The following is a 14742-nucleotide window of genomic DNA, read 5'->3' on the forward strand; positions in this document are numbered from 1 at the left end:
TTACACAGGAAGACAGTCAAAAAGAGAAATGGGCCGCGAATAAACTGTTGAATGAACTCTTTTATCTCGCAATCGTCACTCCATTTCCTGATACAGCTTTAAAAAGAGTAATGGGCTTTAATGTCAAATATTACTGCAAGAAAAGGAGAATGAGTGTGCACACCAAGAGGAGATGCGTTTAGATAAACTACGTTTGAGAGCAGGAGCACAAGTAGAGGTTGGGCTGAAGGGACAAGCGAAGCTGGCTTCCAACTCTACTAAAGCTCTTTCAAATATAACTGTGTTAACAACCATACCAGAAAATATCAATGGGCTGAAACAGAACAGAAGAGCTTTGCCCAGCTGTCTAACCACTCTAAAACAGAGGTAATTTTTTTCTGTAAAGGACAAGAGAGTAAATATTTTAGACTTTATGTGCCATATGGTTCCTGTTGCCATTTCTCAACTCTGCCATTGTAGCCTGAAAGCAGCCACAGACAATATACAATGAACAAGGTTGTATTCCAATAAAGCTCTATTTGTGGACACTGAAATTTGAATTTCATATAGTTTTCACACGTCACACAATATTATCCTTCTTTTGACTATTTTTAATCATTTAAAGATGTTAAAAATATTCCTAGCTCATGGCTGAAACAAAAACAGACAGTTGGCTGGATTTGGCCTGTGCACTACAGTTTGCTGATCCCTGCTCTAGAATCCACTCTAGGCTGGTAATCACTTGGTTGGGAAGCAGAGGGAGGGGAAGGGGGATTAGAGGGTACTGTCATTCAGGAGACACCACGGTTTCTAGTGTGCCAGACTGCCTAGATGAGGCATTCTCAGAAATCCTCACATACTACTTTAAAAGGTTCAAGTATAAAGAGAAAACTCCATTCTACTTAGTCCTTAACTACTAATAAGGTGAAGTGCTGGATACAATGGTGAATGAAACAAAGGGTAAAGTACAGATACAGGAGCAAGGAGAGCAAAGTTTTAGAGATGGAAAGAGGCAGATTCTTCTCATGCTACAGTGAAGCGACTAGCACTGAAGAGAAAGATAAATGCTGGAAAAACAACATGGAGGGAAATATGGCAGGAACCTTGATGAAATTCATACAAAATCTATAATTTTTAAAGAGAGTTACACTAATGAAAGCACTATCAGTGCTTTTGAAGAGTGCTATGAAAAGACAGAAAAGCTTTCTGGATCCCCAACTTTCTAAGGGAAGTAGGTTGAAAACGACACTCAGCTGAAAACACAGGACATTTTGATACAAAAGAAGAAAAGATTTCAGGGGCAGAGCCCAGAGTCCAGGGTGAAACCAAGAACAGAAGAAAACACTGATTTAGAGAAGCACACCCAAAGAGAGAATGAAACCTTCATGATGGAACATTCATGACCCCTGTAATAAGGGAACCTGACAGCAGGTTCCTGTTGGATTTCAAAATTGCTATAAATCAGTGACTACTATGAAGTTCCCGTTCCTTCCCCCAACCTTTTTAAAGAAACTTATTTTTAATTTATTTTAAAAAATTTTTTGGCTGCATTGGGTCTTTGTTGCCGTGCGCAGGCTTTCTCCAGTTGCGGCAAGCTGGGGCTACTCTTCGTTGCGGTGCACAGGCTTCTCATGGCCGTGGCTTCTCTTGTTGCAGAGCACAGGTTCTAGGCACACGGGCTTCAGTAGTTGTGGTTCATGGGCTCCAGAGCGCAGGCTCAGTAGTTGTGGTGCACAGGCTTATTTGCTCCACGGCATGTGGGATCTTCCCGGACCAGGGTTCAAACCCGCGTACCCTGCACTGGGCAGGTGGATTCTTAACGACTGCGCCACCAGGGAAGCCCTCCTCCCTTTTTTTTTTTTTTTTTTTTTCTCGGTACGTGGGCCTCTCCCGTTGCGGAGCACAGGCTCCGGACGCACAGGCTCAGCAGCCATGGCTCACGGGCCTAGCTGCTCCGCGGCATGTGGGATCTTCCCGGACTGGGGCACGAACCCGTGTCCCCTGCATTGGCAGGCGGACTCTCAACCACTGCACCACCAGGGAAGCCCCTCCCCCCTTTTTAATGGGAGTGTCTATTATGGTTTTTCTGTCCTGTATGTTGAGTATGTGGGGTGCAAGTAGATGTCTTTTTAGTTCAGAGGTCTCTGCATGGAGAGGAGCCACACCAGAGGATAGAAACTTCATGCATCTGGACCTGATGCAGATCAAAGGATCACAGACTTTGAGCCTGATGGTATAATTAGGATGAGACTTTTGGGAAATGTCCATGAATGCATTTTGTGTGTAGGAGGCATGTAAATCATCGTGGTCAGAGGGCAAGCTGCAGTAGGCTGGCTGCAAGGGTAGCAGCAACAATTGCTCTCATTCTTGACAATTGCTCCTTTTACAATGTGACTTTGCAGATTTCCCTATTGAAAAGTGGAGTTTCCAGTAAAGAGGTGGAGAAGAGTAACTGAGAATTCTGGTTGAGACAAGACCTAGGAGAGGCTAAAGGGGTCCCTGATTGGTTATTCCCCAGTGTCCAGCAGAAAAAAACTTCTCAGAGGAAAGCTTCTAGAATCCCCAATTTGGACCTAAAGGACTTCCACTAATTAAGTTCAAGCAACAAGCTCACAATCAAAGTTTAAATACATTTGATCCTTGAACAAAACAGGTTTGAACTATGCGGATCCACTTAAACAGGTTTTTTTTTTTTTTTAAACACTGAGCTGTACACTTTGTCTATCTATCTAGCTGTCTGTCCATCTATCTAACTATTTTTGGCCGCAGGGCCTGCAGGACCTTAGTTCCCTGACATTCCAATAAACCTTTATTTCTAAAACCAGATAGCAAGGACACATTTGGCCTGCTGGCTGTAATTTGCCAAATCCTGGTGTAGATAGAAAACCCAAAATAATATATAGTAAAATCATTAAAAATTAAACTTTAGCTAGGTGACTAGATATAAAATCAAAATATTTGATTTCATTTCTATGCATCAGCAACAAAGTTAGAAATTTTAAATTAAGAAAATACTATGTCCAGGAACCTTGAGGGCATCATGCTGAGTGAAATGAATCAGAAAAAGAAAGACAAATACAGTATGATCTCGCTTATATGTGAAATCTAAAAAACAAACAAACAAAAAACCAAGCACACAGATACAGAGAACAGATCGGTGGTTGCCAGAGGCAAGGGGTGGATGAAATAGGTGAAGGGAGTCAAAAGGTACAGACTTCCAGTTATAAAATAAGTAAGCTACGGGATGTAAAGTACAGCATGGTGACTAGAGTTGACACTGTACTGCATATTTGAAAGTTGCTAAGGGAGTTAATCTCAAAAGTTCTCATCACAAGGGAAAAAAAGCTCTGTAACTGTGTATGGTGACGGATGTTAACTAGACTTATTGTGGTGATCATTTTGCAATATATACAAATATTGAATCATTATATTGTACAACTGAAATTGATATAACGTTGCATGTCAACTATACCTCAATTTAAAAAAAAAAAGAAAATGTGTTGACTCTATAGATGAATTTGGGGAGAACTCACATCTTTGTAACACTGTTTTCCTATCCAGGAATGCAGTATGTCCATTTATTTATGACTTTTAAAATTTCTTTCAATGAAGTTTTACAATTTAAAAAAATACTATGCTTTTTGGGACTTCCCTGGTGGCACAGTGGTTAAGAATCCGCCTGCCAATGCAGAGGACATGTGTTTGAGCCCTGGTCCGGGAAGATCCCACATGCTGCGGAGCAACTAAGCCCCTGCGCCACAACTACTGAGCCTGCACTCCAGAGCCCATGCTCTGCACCAACAGAAGCCACCTCAATGAGAAGCCCACGCACTGCAACGAAGAGTAGCCCCCTCTCGCCGCAACTAGAGAAAGCCCGCACACAGCAGTGAAGACCCAACGCAGCCAAAAAAAAAACCGTTTTTTAACATAAAATAAAAATATTCTGAGGTATCTAGAAATAAAACAAACCAAACAAACAAAAACAAAACAAAAAAAGTGAAAAACCTTGAGGTGGAAAAAATAAATTTTAATGAGACATTAAAGAACACTAAAATAAATGGATAGATATTCTGTGTTCATGGACAGGAAGACTCAGTATCATAAAGATGTCCAGTCTTCCCAAAGTACTGCCATAATCAAGCCTCCAACAGGATTTCTTGTGGAAGTTGTCAAGCTGATTCTAAAATTTGGAAGGGCAATGGGCCAAGAACTGTTGAGATAATCCTTATAAGAAAAGGGAGGAAGTACTTGCCCTAACAGAAATGAAGACTTACAAACCAAAGATAATGATGACAGGTTTTAGTGCAGGGATAGGCCAACTAATCAAATGAACAAAATACAAACTTCGAAACAGACCCACAAATGTACAAAAATTTGATACACGACAAAGAAGTGATTCAGATCAACAAGGGAAGTAATTCAATAATGATGCCTAAAATTCAACAAAATGCTGAGATAATGGATTATCTAGTTAAAAAAAAAAGGTTATTTCCTTACCCAATTTAAAAACTTACAGTAGACATTCTGATTCCCATGGGAAAATGGTAGTCATCCAAATTCAAATCAAATGTTTTACTAAATACTCCAAAAACCAGAGATCAAAAAGAAAAACAAATAAAACTGTCCACAGCACATACTTGTAATACAAGTTTTCACTTCAAACTTCAATTTACAGGTAAATGGGGAAATATAAACATCCAAAACCAGCAATGTCAATTACAGAGTCCTCACTGGAGAGAAAAATCCGAGAAATTTGTATGGAAAGGGATGATCTTGGCAGTGGAGTACGAAGACATCAAATATGGTTCCCCTCCGAACAAGAGGTAAGTAGCACTTAGAAGGTGGAGGTATTCCTTCAAAGCTTGGCGGATAAAGGAAAGGAAGAAAAAGATAACAGTTCTACTGAAATGAGATGGTATCACAGAATCAGAAGCACTGAATAGAAAGCCTTCCATGTATCATTTAGAAAAGAAGTTGCATTTCACTATACCAACAGAAGAGGGCATTCCTGAACTAACAAACAGTAAATTTTTCTTTCTGGCCCCACAGAATCACTTATTAAAAAATATTTTTAGGACATTTGAGGAAATTTGAATATAGAATGGAAGTGCTTAAAAGGAGGTATATAGTTAGAACAAACTTACAGAAAATAAAAGGGCTTAAAGGAACAAGTTAAATATCACCACAAAGAAATCAGACAAATCCACAGCATGGGACAATCTAAAAGACAACTAGCATAGACTCTTTAGAAAAAAAGGCAATGTCATGGTATAAAAATTGGTGAAGGGATTTTTTTATACATAATATTATGGAATTTTCTGGCATATGATAATTGTATTATGGTTATAATGAAGCACACCTTTAAGTCTTAGGAGGTGTATATTAAATATTTATGGCTGAAATGTCATGATGTCTACAATTTACTTTCCAACTGTTGAGTTTTGGAAAAAAAAAGAATACGTGTGGGAATATATCTATATGGAGATGGTTAAAACAAATATGACAAAATGCTAGTTATTAAATCTAGGTGATGAGTGTTTACTGCATGCCAACTTTTCTATATGCTTAAAAATTTTCATAATAAAAAGTTTGGGAAACCACTCACTAAAAAGTTAGAATAAGTACAGATAAACATCAGGAACATCAGTAACCAAAATATATCCAGTTAGTAGTATCTCAATTCAATGGAGTAAAGAATGCTTTATCCAATTGCATCGACATTAACTTGCCCATACATAAGAAAAGAAATTAAAATGAATATACTGTCACTTTATACAAAAAAAAATTCCAGATATACTTAACAAACTAAATGTAAAATAATTTATGTTTTAGAATAAATTAGACTATTTGTATAAACTTTGGGGACTAGACAATAGTCCTTCTTATTCAAGACAGGAAATTGGGAAGTTAAAAAAAAAAAAAAAGGATAGATATTTTACCTACCAAAACAAAAATTTTTTAATTTTGACATAAAAATGCCATAGACAAAGGAGGAACTGAAGAAATATTTGTAACTTTTAATAAAAGCATAAAAGGCCTAATATTTTAAAAACTGTAACAAACTGAGAAGACAAAACAGCCCAATTAAAAAATGGGCAAATAATAACAAATTACAATTCACACAAGAGGATACGCTAATCCCTATTAATGAATTTAAATATTCTGAATCTCACTGGAATATAAACTCTGGGAGGACAGGGTCTTTGTTCTTGTTCACTGATATTTCCCAGAGATTACGAGAATAGCAGCATACTAAAAGCTTCCAGTAAACATTTGCTAGCTGCTGGCTGGCTGGATAGACGGGTGAGGATTAAGAAAAAGAAGTACCATTTTTCACCCATCAAAATGAACCTGTTATATTCAAGGCCGGAGAAGGTAAAATAATGTCTTTATTAAAATTAAAAGCACATGATTCACTTTGTTATAAAGCAGAAACTAACACACCATTGTAAAGCAATTATACTCCAATAAAGATGTTAAAAAAAAATTAAAAGCACACACAACTTTGACCAAGCAACCTCATTTAGAGGAGTCTATTCTACAGATCAGAAGCACCAGAATGACCAAATACATAAGTACATGGAGACCTGCATTCTTTGTAATGGCATAAAGTTGCGAACAACCTGAATGACACTGACAGAGAAATAGTTTATTAAATCATGGTACATCAATAATGTGGAACACGGTAGAGCTATTAAAAGAATGTGATAGCTCTCATTCTTGATGCTGAAGGACGGAAGGATGTTTTGTGAAAAAAAAAGCAAGTTGAAAAGTGTTTACTAGTATGTTTAATGGGGGCAAAAATAAAATCTAATCTAAATACCTACACAAATAAAAATGGAGTAAGATGTGGAAGGATATCATACATAACACTGGGCAATGAGATTAGGAAAGCAAGATGGTATGAAGTTTTTTTTTCTAAACATTTCTCTAATGTTAGACTTGTTAACAGTGAGTATACATTTTATATTTAAAAAATCAAATTATGCCATTCAATTTATTAGTAAGAAACACATAAATTGGTTCTAAAAAAGAAAAATGCCAAGTTAATGGAAAAAATTAAATTTACAGCATGCCCATCACAGAAATAATGCTTCTTACCAATTCAGTAATATAATGTAATAAATATAAGTTGGAATTGTAAGTTATTACAAACTTCTACTTTATATGGATCAAGTATAACAAATCTAACTAATGGAAAATCCCTCACACGTGTGATCTATATTAATGATATTTCACTCTTTTCTGAGGCAAATCTTGAAATCAATTTGCCTACCTATATGACACTATAATTTTCTAACATTTAAATCTCAGTCAAAAAGTATAGGCAAATGAAGTATGGAAAGGCCAAAACACTAAAAACCACTAACACTGGTTGGTGGGATAATGAGCATGGGCAGATACTGTAATTTCTTTTCCAATTTCTTTTCTGCTTTCTTTCTTGAGCATTCCTATGGTCTCCTCAGTGCCTAACATGAAGCCTTGCACACAGTAAGCTCTACATACAGATGTAGATAAAGATAATAACTCATCTGTGAAGAGACTGGGTCTTCAATATATCTACTAATTTTAATCACAATAATTTGGCTGTTTATATTAATTTCCTCCCTTCTCAAACATTCTGAATGCTTCAGAAAATAAACCTTGCACAATGAAATTTCTTTGACTTTAAGTCTTGCACAAGAGGTAAAACAAAACTGAGGACAAAGAAAATAACTACAGCAAAACACACATATTCTTAGACACAGTAGGCCATTGGGCAGTTTATTGATTTATATTTATAATAACTTATTGGTTAATTATTCAAATCTTATTTACCTTAAAACCACAGTTAAGAGAGACAGCACCAGGGCATCTTATGATGAATGACATGAGATTCACAGAAATTTAAGACAGAATGGTGACTGGCCAATCCTTAAATTCCAAATGTCATTAATAGTGTTTTGCTATATGGGATAAAAATACGAAATATGTATTATATGCGGTATTACTGAGGAGATGACCCAGAGATAATCCAAAAAGCCCTTGACGGTGGGCCAAACACTGGGCCCTTGTTTCATCTCTGCTAATAACTAACTGATCTTGGATACATCATTTAGCTTTCTGAGGCTTAGTCTCTTCATCTGAACTGTGGTCAGATCATCTTTTAAGATCCCTTCAAGGCTAAAATCTTTTGGGTTTAGTATCATTCCCTGTCATTAAGGGGAAGAAAGGAGGAAGAAAACGAGCAAAACAAAATACACAAACAGAAAAGTTATTTGGTTTTACGTAAGTTCAAAAACAAGAAATTTAGGTTTATGAATTAAAAATTTAGATTTCAAGATTAAACAACAAATTCTGTGAGATTTGTTTCATTAAATACATACTGATTTTCATGATCTTTATTTGTTTAAAAGGAAAAGCATCTTTGTTGTTTGCATCACAGGAAAAAATGGGAATGATTAGCATAATTTGTGGAAAACAGATTATTTAGACATTCTTAATAAAACCTCAGGTAAGACATAAAGTAAAACTAATATAAAATACCCTAAAGACAAGTAAGTACTACTGAATTTGAAAAGACAGTAAGTAACCAATTGTAAGAGTTCAAAGTTAAAGCCATTTCAAAGTAGTCTTTGATATGAGATGGAAACAATTGAGAGAAAATACTCTGTCTGCTTGAATGAATGGGCAAGTGAGAGAGAACAACAGAACTTTGACAATTGATGATTTGGTTAATGATGTGTTTCAATGATTACATACAAGCCTCAGTGACAAATCACTAACGTAAGAATCTGGTACTAATGATAAACAAAAACAATTATATCATCATCTAATTCAATTTTTATTTTTAGAAAAGAATAGCAGCCAAAATAATTGGTACAGGAATAAGGACATTATAACTCAGTAAGCTTTAAAAAGGCAATTTCAAAAAGAAAACTCTAAAAAGTATTTCCATTTATAATGAAAAAATTACCAGTTTGCTTACTTCCAAATATTCTATTTTGCTGGGAATCATACTAGTTGAGGTTTAAAATGACTGATTTGTGGACCCTGAAAGTAGTGATCATTCCTGTAGATTATAACCTCAGAGCTTTAGGATCTAGAAGAGTTCTTATTTACCCAGTGAGATTAGTGTTGGTGGCAGTATAGCAACGTGATTTTTGCACCTCATCTACTTATTAGATGCATGACCTGTTCAAGTTGCTTAAATTCTCTGAACTTTAGTTTGCTCATCAGTAAAACTGAGATAAAGTATCTAACTCAAGAGTTCTGAGGTTTAAATGAGAGAACATAAGTAAAAACATCCCCCAATTTTAAAAAACTATTATCTAAAATACTATAGAGATGTAAGTATTACAAATAATCTGGTATAATCAGCAATTGTATTAAAGCCATTAAGCCAAAAGGGGGGAAGATATGTTTATCTAAATTCCTATTATGAAGCCACAAATGTTATTCAGAAAATGGACTACTTAAGGGAATTCAATTTAACCTTATTCTAATTAGCAAAGCACAAAGGTAACACTTTTGACATCCACATAATATGGATTTTTATAGCCATGATATATTTGGAAAAGGTTATGGGAGCAACCCATAACCTTTTTCTTTTTTAATTCTCCTTGGATTAAAAGCCCCACAATTACAATATGAGTAGAAAAGGTTGGCACACCGAGGCAAAGAACAAAACAAAACTAACACACACTAAAGATTAAACACAGGTCCTACTGTCTTTAACTGGCTAGGATACTTTGCTAAAAATAGCATACATCTCTTTAATCTTGACATATATCTCTGGGAGAAGTGAAGTAAATTAAACTCCAAAACTTCAGAGTAGATTCAATCAGGATTCCAAAGAAGCTCACTTTATTATTTTGGTAATCCTTCTGAAAAGAAATTTGTTAAACTCAGTGGACTGTGACTGGCTTATACCACTATTGTATACCTCCATCTACCATACTCCTTTAATTAGGAACCAATCATACCTGTTTATTATATACCAAGGAGTAGCAAATAAAATGCCTGGACTAAATCACCATTATTCCATGTAAAGTTATGAGAAAGAAACTGTACAGTCTAGAAAACACAATAGTTATATAAAGAGAGACAGGACAACCTTCAAGAATTTGAAAGTATTATGTTAACAGATAATTCATCTTCCCTGCCTAAGTTACAAGGAGGCAGATTTTAATGCAATATAAAAAAATAATTAAATTTATCCAGAATTGAAATGGCTTATAACTTTTCTGGAGGATACTACGCCAAACTGAAAGAACACAAGAAATCCCTGTAACTTTTGATTAAGTAAACTTTAAAAATTTATTCCAAGGAAATGATTGGAGATATGCTAATAAAATATATACTTAAAAGAATGATGGCACCGTTTATAACTGCAGAAAACATGAAAGCAGCCTAGATATGACTACTAACCATGAATAGTTTTAAATTAATAATTTTAGACCAATGAGGAAATGATCAGGGTAAAATATTAATGAAACAAAAGGTATACAAAACTACAAAAGGAAGGGTGCCAATTCTGTCCTCCTCCTGAGAAAATATTTGTATGTGTAAAAATAGTTAGAAAAGTTATTATAAAAATAACTGGAACAAAGTACATCATAATTTATCAGTTGATTATGTCTATACGTAGTGGTACTGCAGATGGTTTTTGTCCCAAATTTTAATCCATGAGCACATATTTCATCAGATGCTGAATAATCATCTATCAGAATATTTTGAAAGGGATTGCTATACTTGAATAGTAAATTTAACTATATGACTCCCAATGTCCCTTCTAACTCAGATTCTACAACTCTAAGAAAACATTCTACAACTGATTTAAAAATCAATAAGCTTCTGCCAAGAACAAAAAGATCTAAAGTTAAATTTTCAAAGAAGGGCTGACAGCCAAGAATAACAATTTCTGAAGCAATATCAGTATCCTTTAATAGCTTTTTTCTTACAAAAATGGGTAATGAATGAACCTAAATGAGCTATGGCAAACAAAAGAAATAAACTAAAAATTGCAGAATGAATACTCAACTGCCAAAAGACTGAGGAGGAAGAAGTGGAGGAAGAGGAGAATGAAAAAAGAATGAAGGTCTCTCCCTTATTTTTATCAAAAGGGCCACTGCCCTTTGGATAATATAATCTGTATGAGTGATTAATGACTACAATCATGAAAGCTACCTACATTCTCATATCTGGTAGGACTACAAATCAGAGAAGGGGGGAATGGCATTAAGAAAGTCTGCTGTTTCTTTCAAAAGAAATCTGATTTTATCAATTTGATTAACATCAGAATTAAGTGACCTTTGGTAGGTAAACTACAATCTTCAATTTTCATCTAAGAAAAGAAAGTAAAACATGAAAATCAGAGCTAATTATAAACTACTGGCTCAGATTCACAAAAATGTTAAATATTTTCACCATGAATTTCAAATATTAATCCATTTTAAGTCAAATAAGACAATTTCATAAAATAATTATCATGGTATCATAGATTGGAAACCTATACCTCAAAATAAAAAAATATTCCTTGTAGTAAGTGAAGGTAGTCACTTGTTACAAAAGTAAGAAAGCAAAGAATGTCATTTACTTTTTACCAGAAATAAGTAAGAATGCATAATAGACATCATGTAATAGGATATAATAACTAACATCTGAATGGGAATACACTCCTATAATTGCAAAACAAAAATAAAATAATTAAAATACTAAAGTATAAATTACCCGAAATATCCAGAGAAATCAATAAAACATTTCTATTAAACAGTATTTGATTTATCTATTTATTTATATGCATGCAAATATGTGTGTGTGTATACCTATAACATACCATCTTTCTTGTTGCTTACATGACATATTAGTTAAAGATATTTAAGATGAAATATTTATAATAGTTTTCCTATATTTAGAATATCATATAACATAGAAAATAACGTTTGGTTGTATAAAAAGATCAAGAGCACACAACTTAGAGAACCTGGTCAAAATATAGTTTATTTTTCTTTCCTTTTTGCTTTTACTAAAAGAACTACAGACAGAGAAAAAACAAAATCCTGAAGATCATGACTTTCCCACCAGCTATCATAAACAAGGAAAAATCTGTTTTCCCAAATTATAACTAACACACAAATTTATTAACAAAAAAGGGAAAGAAAGGAACTACTGTCCTTTTAGTATTAAATATTTACCCTTTTTCTTATAGGATTCATTTTACCATAAAAACTTGGCAAAACTAGCACCTGAAAAGGACTCACAACTTTCTAATTAGTATATGAAAAAATACTCATTAAAAATTCAAAGATTAGACAATATGCTAGAAATAGTTTTAAAATGATCAAAGAATGTACTATTTTCTGTATAACTGCATAAAACCTGTTTTTTCCTATTTATTATTATCTAATCCAGAAAATATTTTTGAGGCAATTTTACTTGACCACCACCCATTTCCTATTGTGACAAACTATTCAATACCCAGTATCTCCAAACATTTTTCCAATGTTAGAGTATTTAAGACTCATGCCCTAGATGAATATATAACATTTCATATATCAATATTTCTTTAACAACTAAAGCATCTGAAAATAGCCAAATTCTGAAAAACCTGCTCTCTCCTTAAAAACAAAAAACAAAACAAAACCCAAACCCAAAAAATTCCCTTAAATATCTTTTCATGGCTTCTGAAAAATAAATACTCTCAAGAAAACACAAACTCACATATGTTCTGACAGGAAATATCAAAATACAATATTTTAAACATTTTCAAAAAGGCAGCACATTCTTCTGTGTGTTGCAACAGACTCTCCAGACCTGCAATCCTGCTGCAGTCATGAATAAACATATGCCTCTAAAGTTCTAAGTACGTGTGGCCATATCAAGGGCATGAGGCATGCACATCAGATTTGAAATGGATTTACATTACCTCCAACCTTAGGGCCACCTGCTGAACCAGGCTTCCTTGCACTGTTGACAGGATTTCCGGATGTTTTAGGTGCAGGAACCTTGAAGGCTGAAGCAGCTGATGACGGCCTATTTCCATCCACTGATTCTTCATCATCAAAGCTTTTATCTGCACAAATCATTAGAAAAATGTATTTTAAGAGAACTAAGCTTTGCTCAATTTTCCATAAGACTCAACATCAAATAAAGCTATATATAAAGTCATTAATTTCTATGATATATAAAATAAAGCTCCTTTGAATAAGCATTTATATATTGACTAACACCATATAAAATAACCCAGTATAATTTAAAATCAGTCTGCAATATTATATTTCCTACCTATATATATTAAGTCAAAACATAAAACCGAATACATTAACTCTAAGAACAGTAAAAAGCATTTTTCATTTCTTTGCTACTCATATAAGCATTTTCTGCCAGCTCCTCCCATACTGCATCTTCCAGCACACCCTGCCTTATTCCTTATACCCAGATTCTGCAACTTACAATCACAGATCCGTTTGCAAATCAGTCGCCTCATTCCTCTGAAAGCTCTTAATTTTCCTCACCCTAGGATGCTCTGAATAGTTCACATGGCCAAATACAATAGATTTGATACTAATCAAAGATTCTATCAAAAACAGACAGCAACAACCACAGAACCACCACTGAGGTTTGTGCCGGCATTTTTCTTTCTCTTCCCTGCCCTAGGTGCTGTAACAGCCAATCAGCTACAAGGTGACATCATCTTATGGCAGCTACTGCCAGATGAAAGGTAAAAATTCTCCATGTCTTTTAAAAAATCCTCCATGTAGTTGCAATCCTTAGTCTAGATCAAAATTTCAAGGGCATTCAATACTAAAGGTTTATAAACCTATATTTGTTTTCTCCTATTTAATTCACATGAAAATTTATACAAATAGAAAATGTTTTCTGCAATATTCAATCTGCTGGAGTGCTTATTATTGCATCAGTAAAAATACGGAGTATCACAGTGCTCATTACTGGCATAATTAACTATGTAATCTTACAATGTGCTGTTTATTTAGGCCACAGAAACCAAACTGAACAATTTGTTCTCATAAATGATTCTAAAATACTCTACAAAGCTCCTTTTGGAATATTTATGAATAACCACACAAGTATAACCTCCTTATATAAAACGAACCCACCCACCCCTACCCCACCCTCCAAATCACAAGATGTATGCATTTTACTCGTCCAAGAAGATGGTTTTCTCTAGGACCCTGCACAAACCAACCACGACAGACAAGATGGGCGAGGCAGAGAAGGAGCTTTACCACAGGCTTCACAACAACGTGCCAGAATCTCTTCCTTTCAGTCTGCATCCCTTACCTATGCAAACACCCAAATCCAGCAGAATAAAATCATCCCTACAAAGGACTGCAAGTCCAACTATTGAATATATTTTAAAATATATATACCAGACAAGTAAGACTGTTTTATTTATTGGAAAAAAGAATCAAATAGATACCCATTAAATTTACTATTCAGCAGACACCCATAAACCACATTCCATTTCAGCAAGTGTTTTTCTTAAATAGCACAACTTGTAGGAAAAAAGTATCTTCTAGTTAAAAATATATATATATATATATATTTTTTAGCATAATGCTATTGGGGAGCCAGTTTGGATCAATTAAAACCTATGCTCTATAGAGACTGCTCTGTTAAAAAAACTAATACAATCCCAAATAAGCTTTTATTTGCCACTACCATATTGAAACAAAAAAATGTAGCTAAGAGGGACAGAGTATATACACAAATCTACAGAGAGAGAGAGGTACTAAAACTTGAGTAGCCAGAAGTTCCCAT

The 14742-nt window shown here is 34.5% G+C and overlaps 1 protein-coding gene across 7 annotated transcripts in view; it reads right to left on the bottom strand.

The window, feature by feature from the left end:
• Positions 1 to 14742, bottom strand: part of CLASP2 (cytoplasmic linker associated protein 2) — a 175633-nt gene that overhangs the window by 110664 nt on the left and 50227 nt on the right. For all 7 annotated transcript variants that reach the window (XM_024743456.1, XM_024743455.1, XM_024743454.1 and 4 more), the window contains one exon: positions 12887 to 13033. In XM_024743456.1, coding sequence (XP_024599224.1) covers positions 12887 to 13033 — 147 coding nt within the window. The remainder of the gene's footprint in view (positions 1 to 12886; positions 13034 to 14742) is intronic.

This window comes from Neophocaena asiaeorientalis, unplaced genomic scaffold (assembly GCF_003031525.2).
Source record: "Neophocaena asiaeorientalis asiaeorientalis breed wild unplaced genomic scaffold, Neophocaena_asiaeorientalis_V1.1 scaffold332, whole genome shotgun sequence".
Taxonomy (NCBI): domain Eukaryota; kingdom Metazoa; phylum Chordata; class Mammalia; order Artiodactyla; family Phocoenidae; genus Neophocaena; species Neophocaena asiaeorientalis.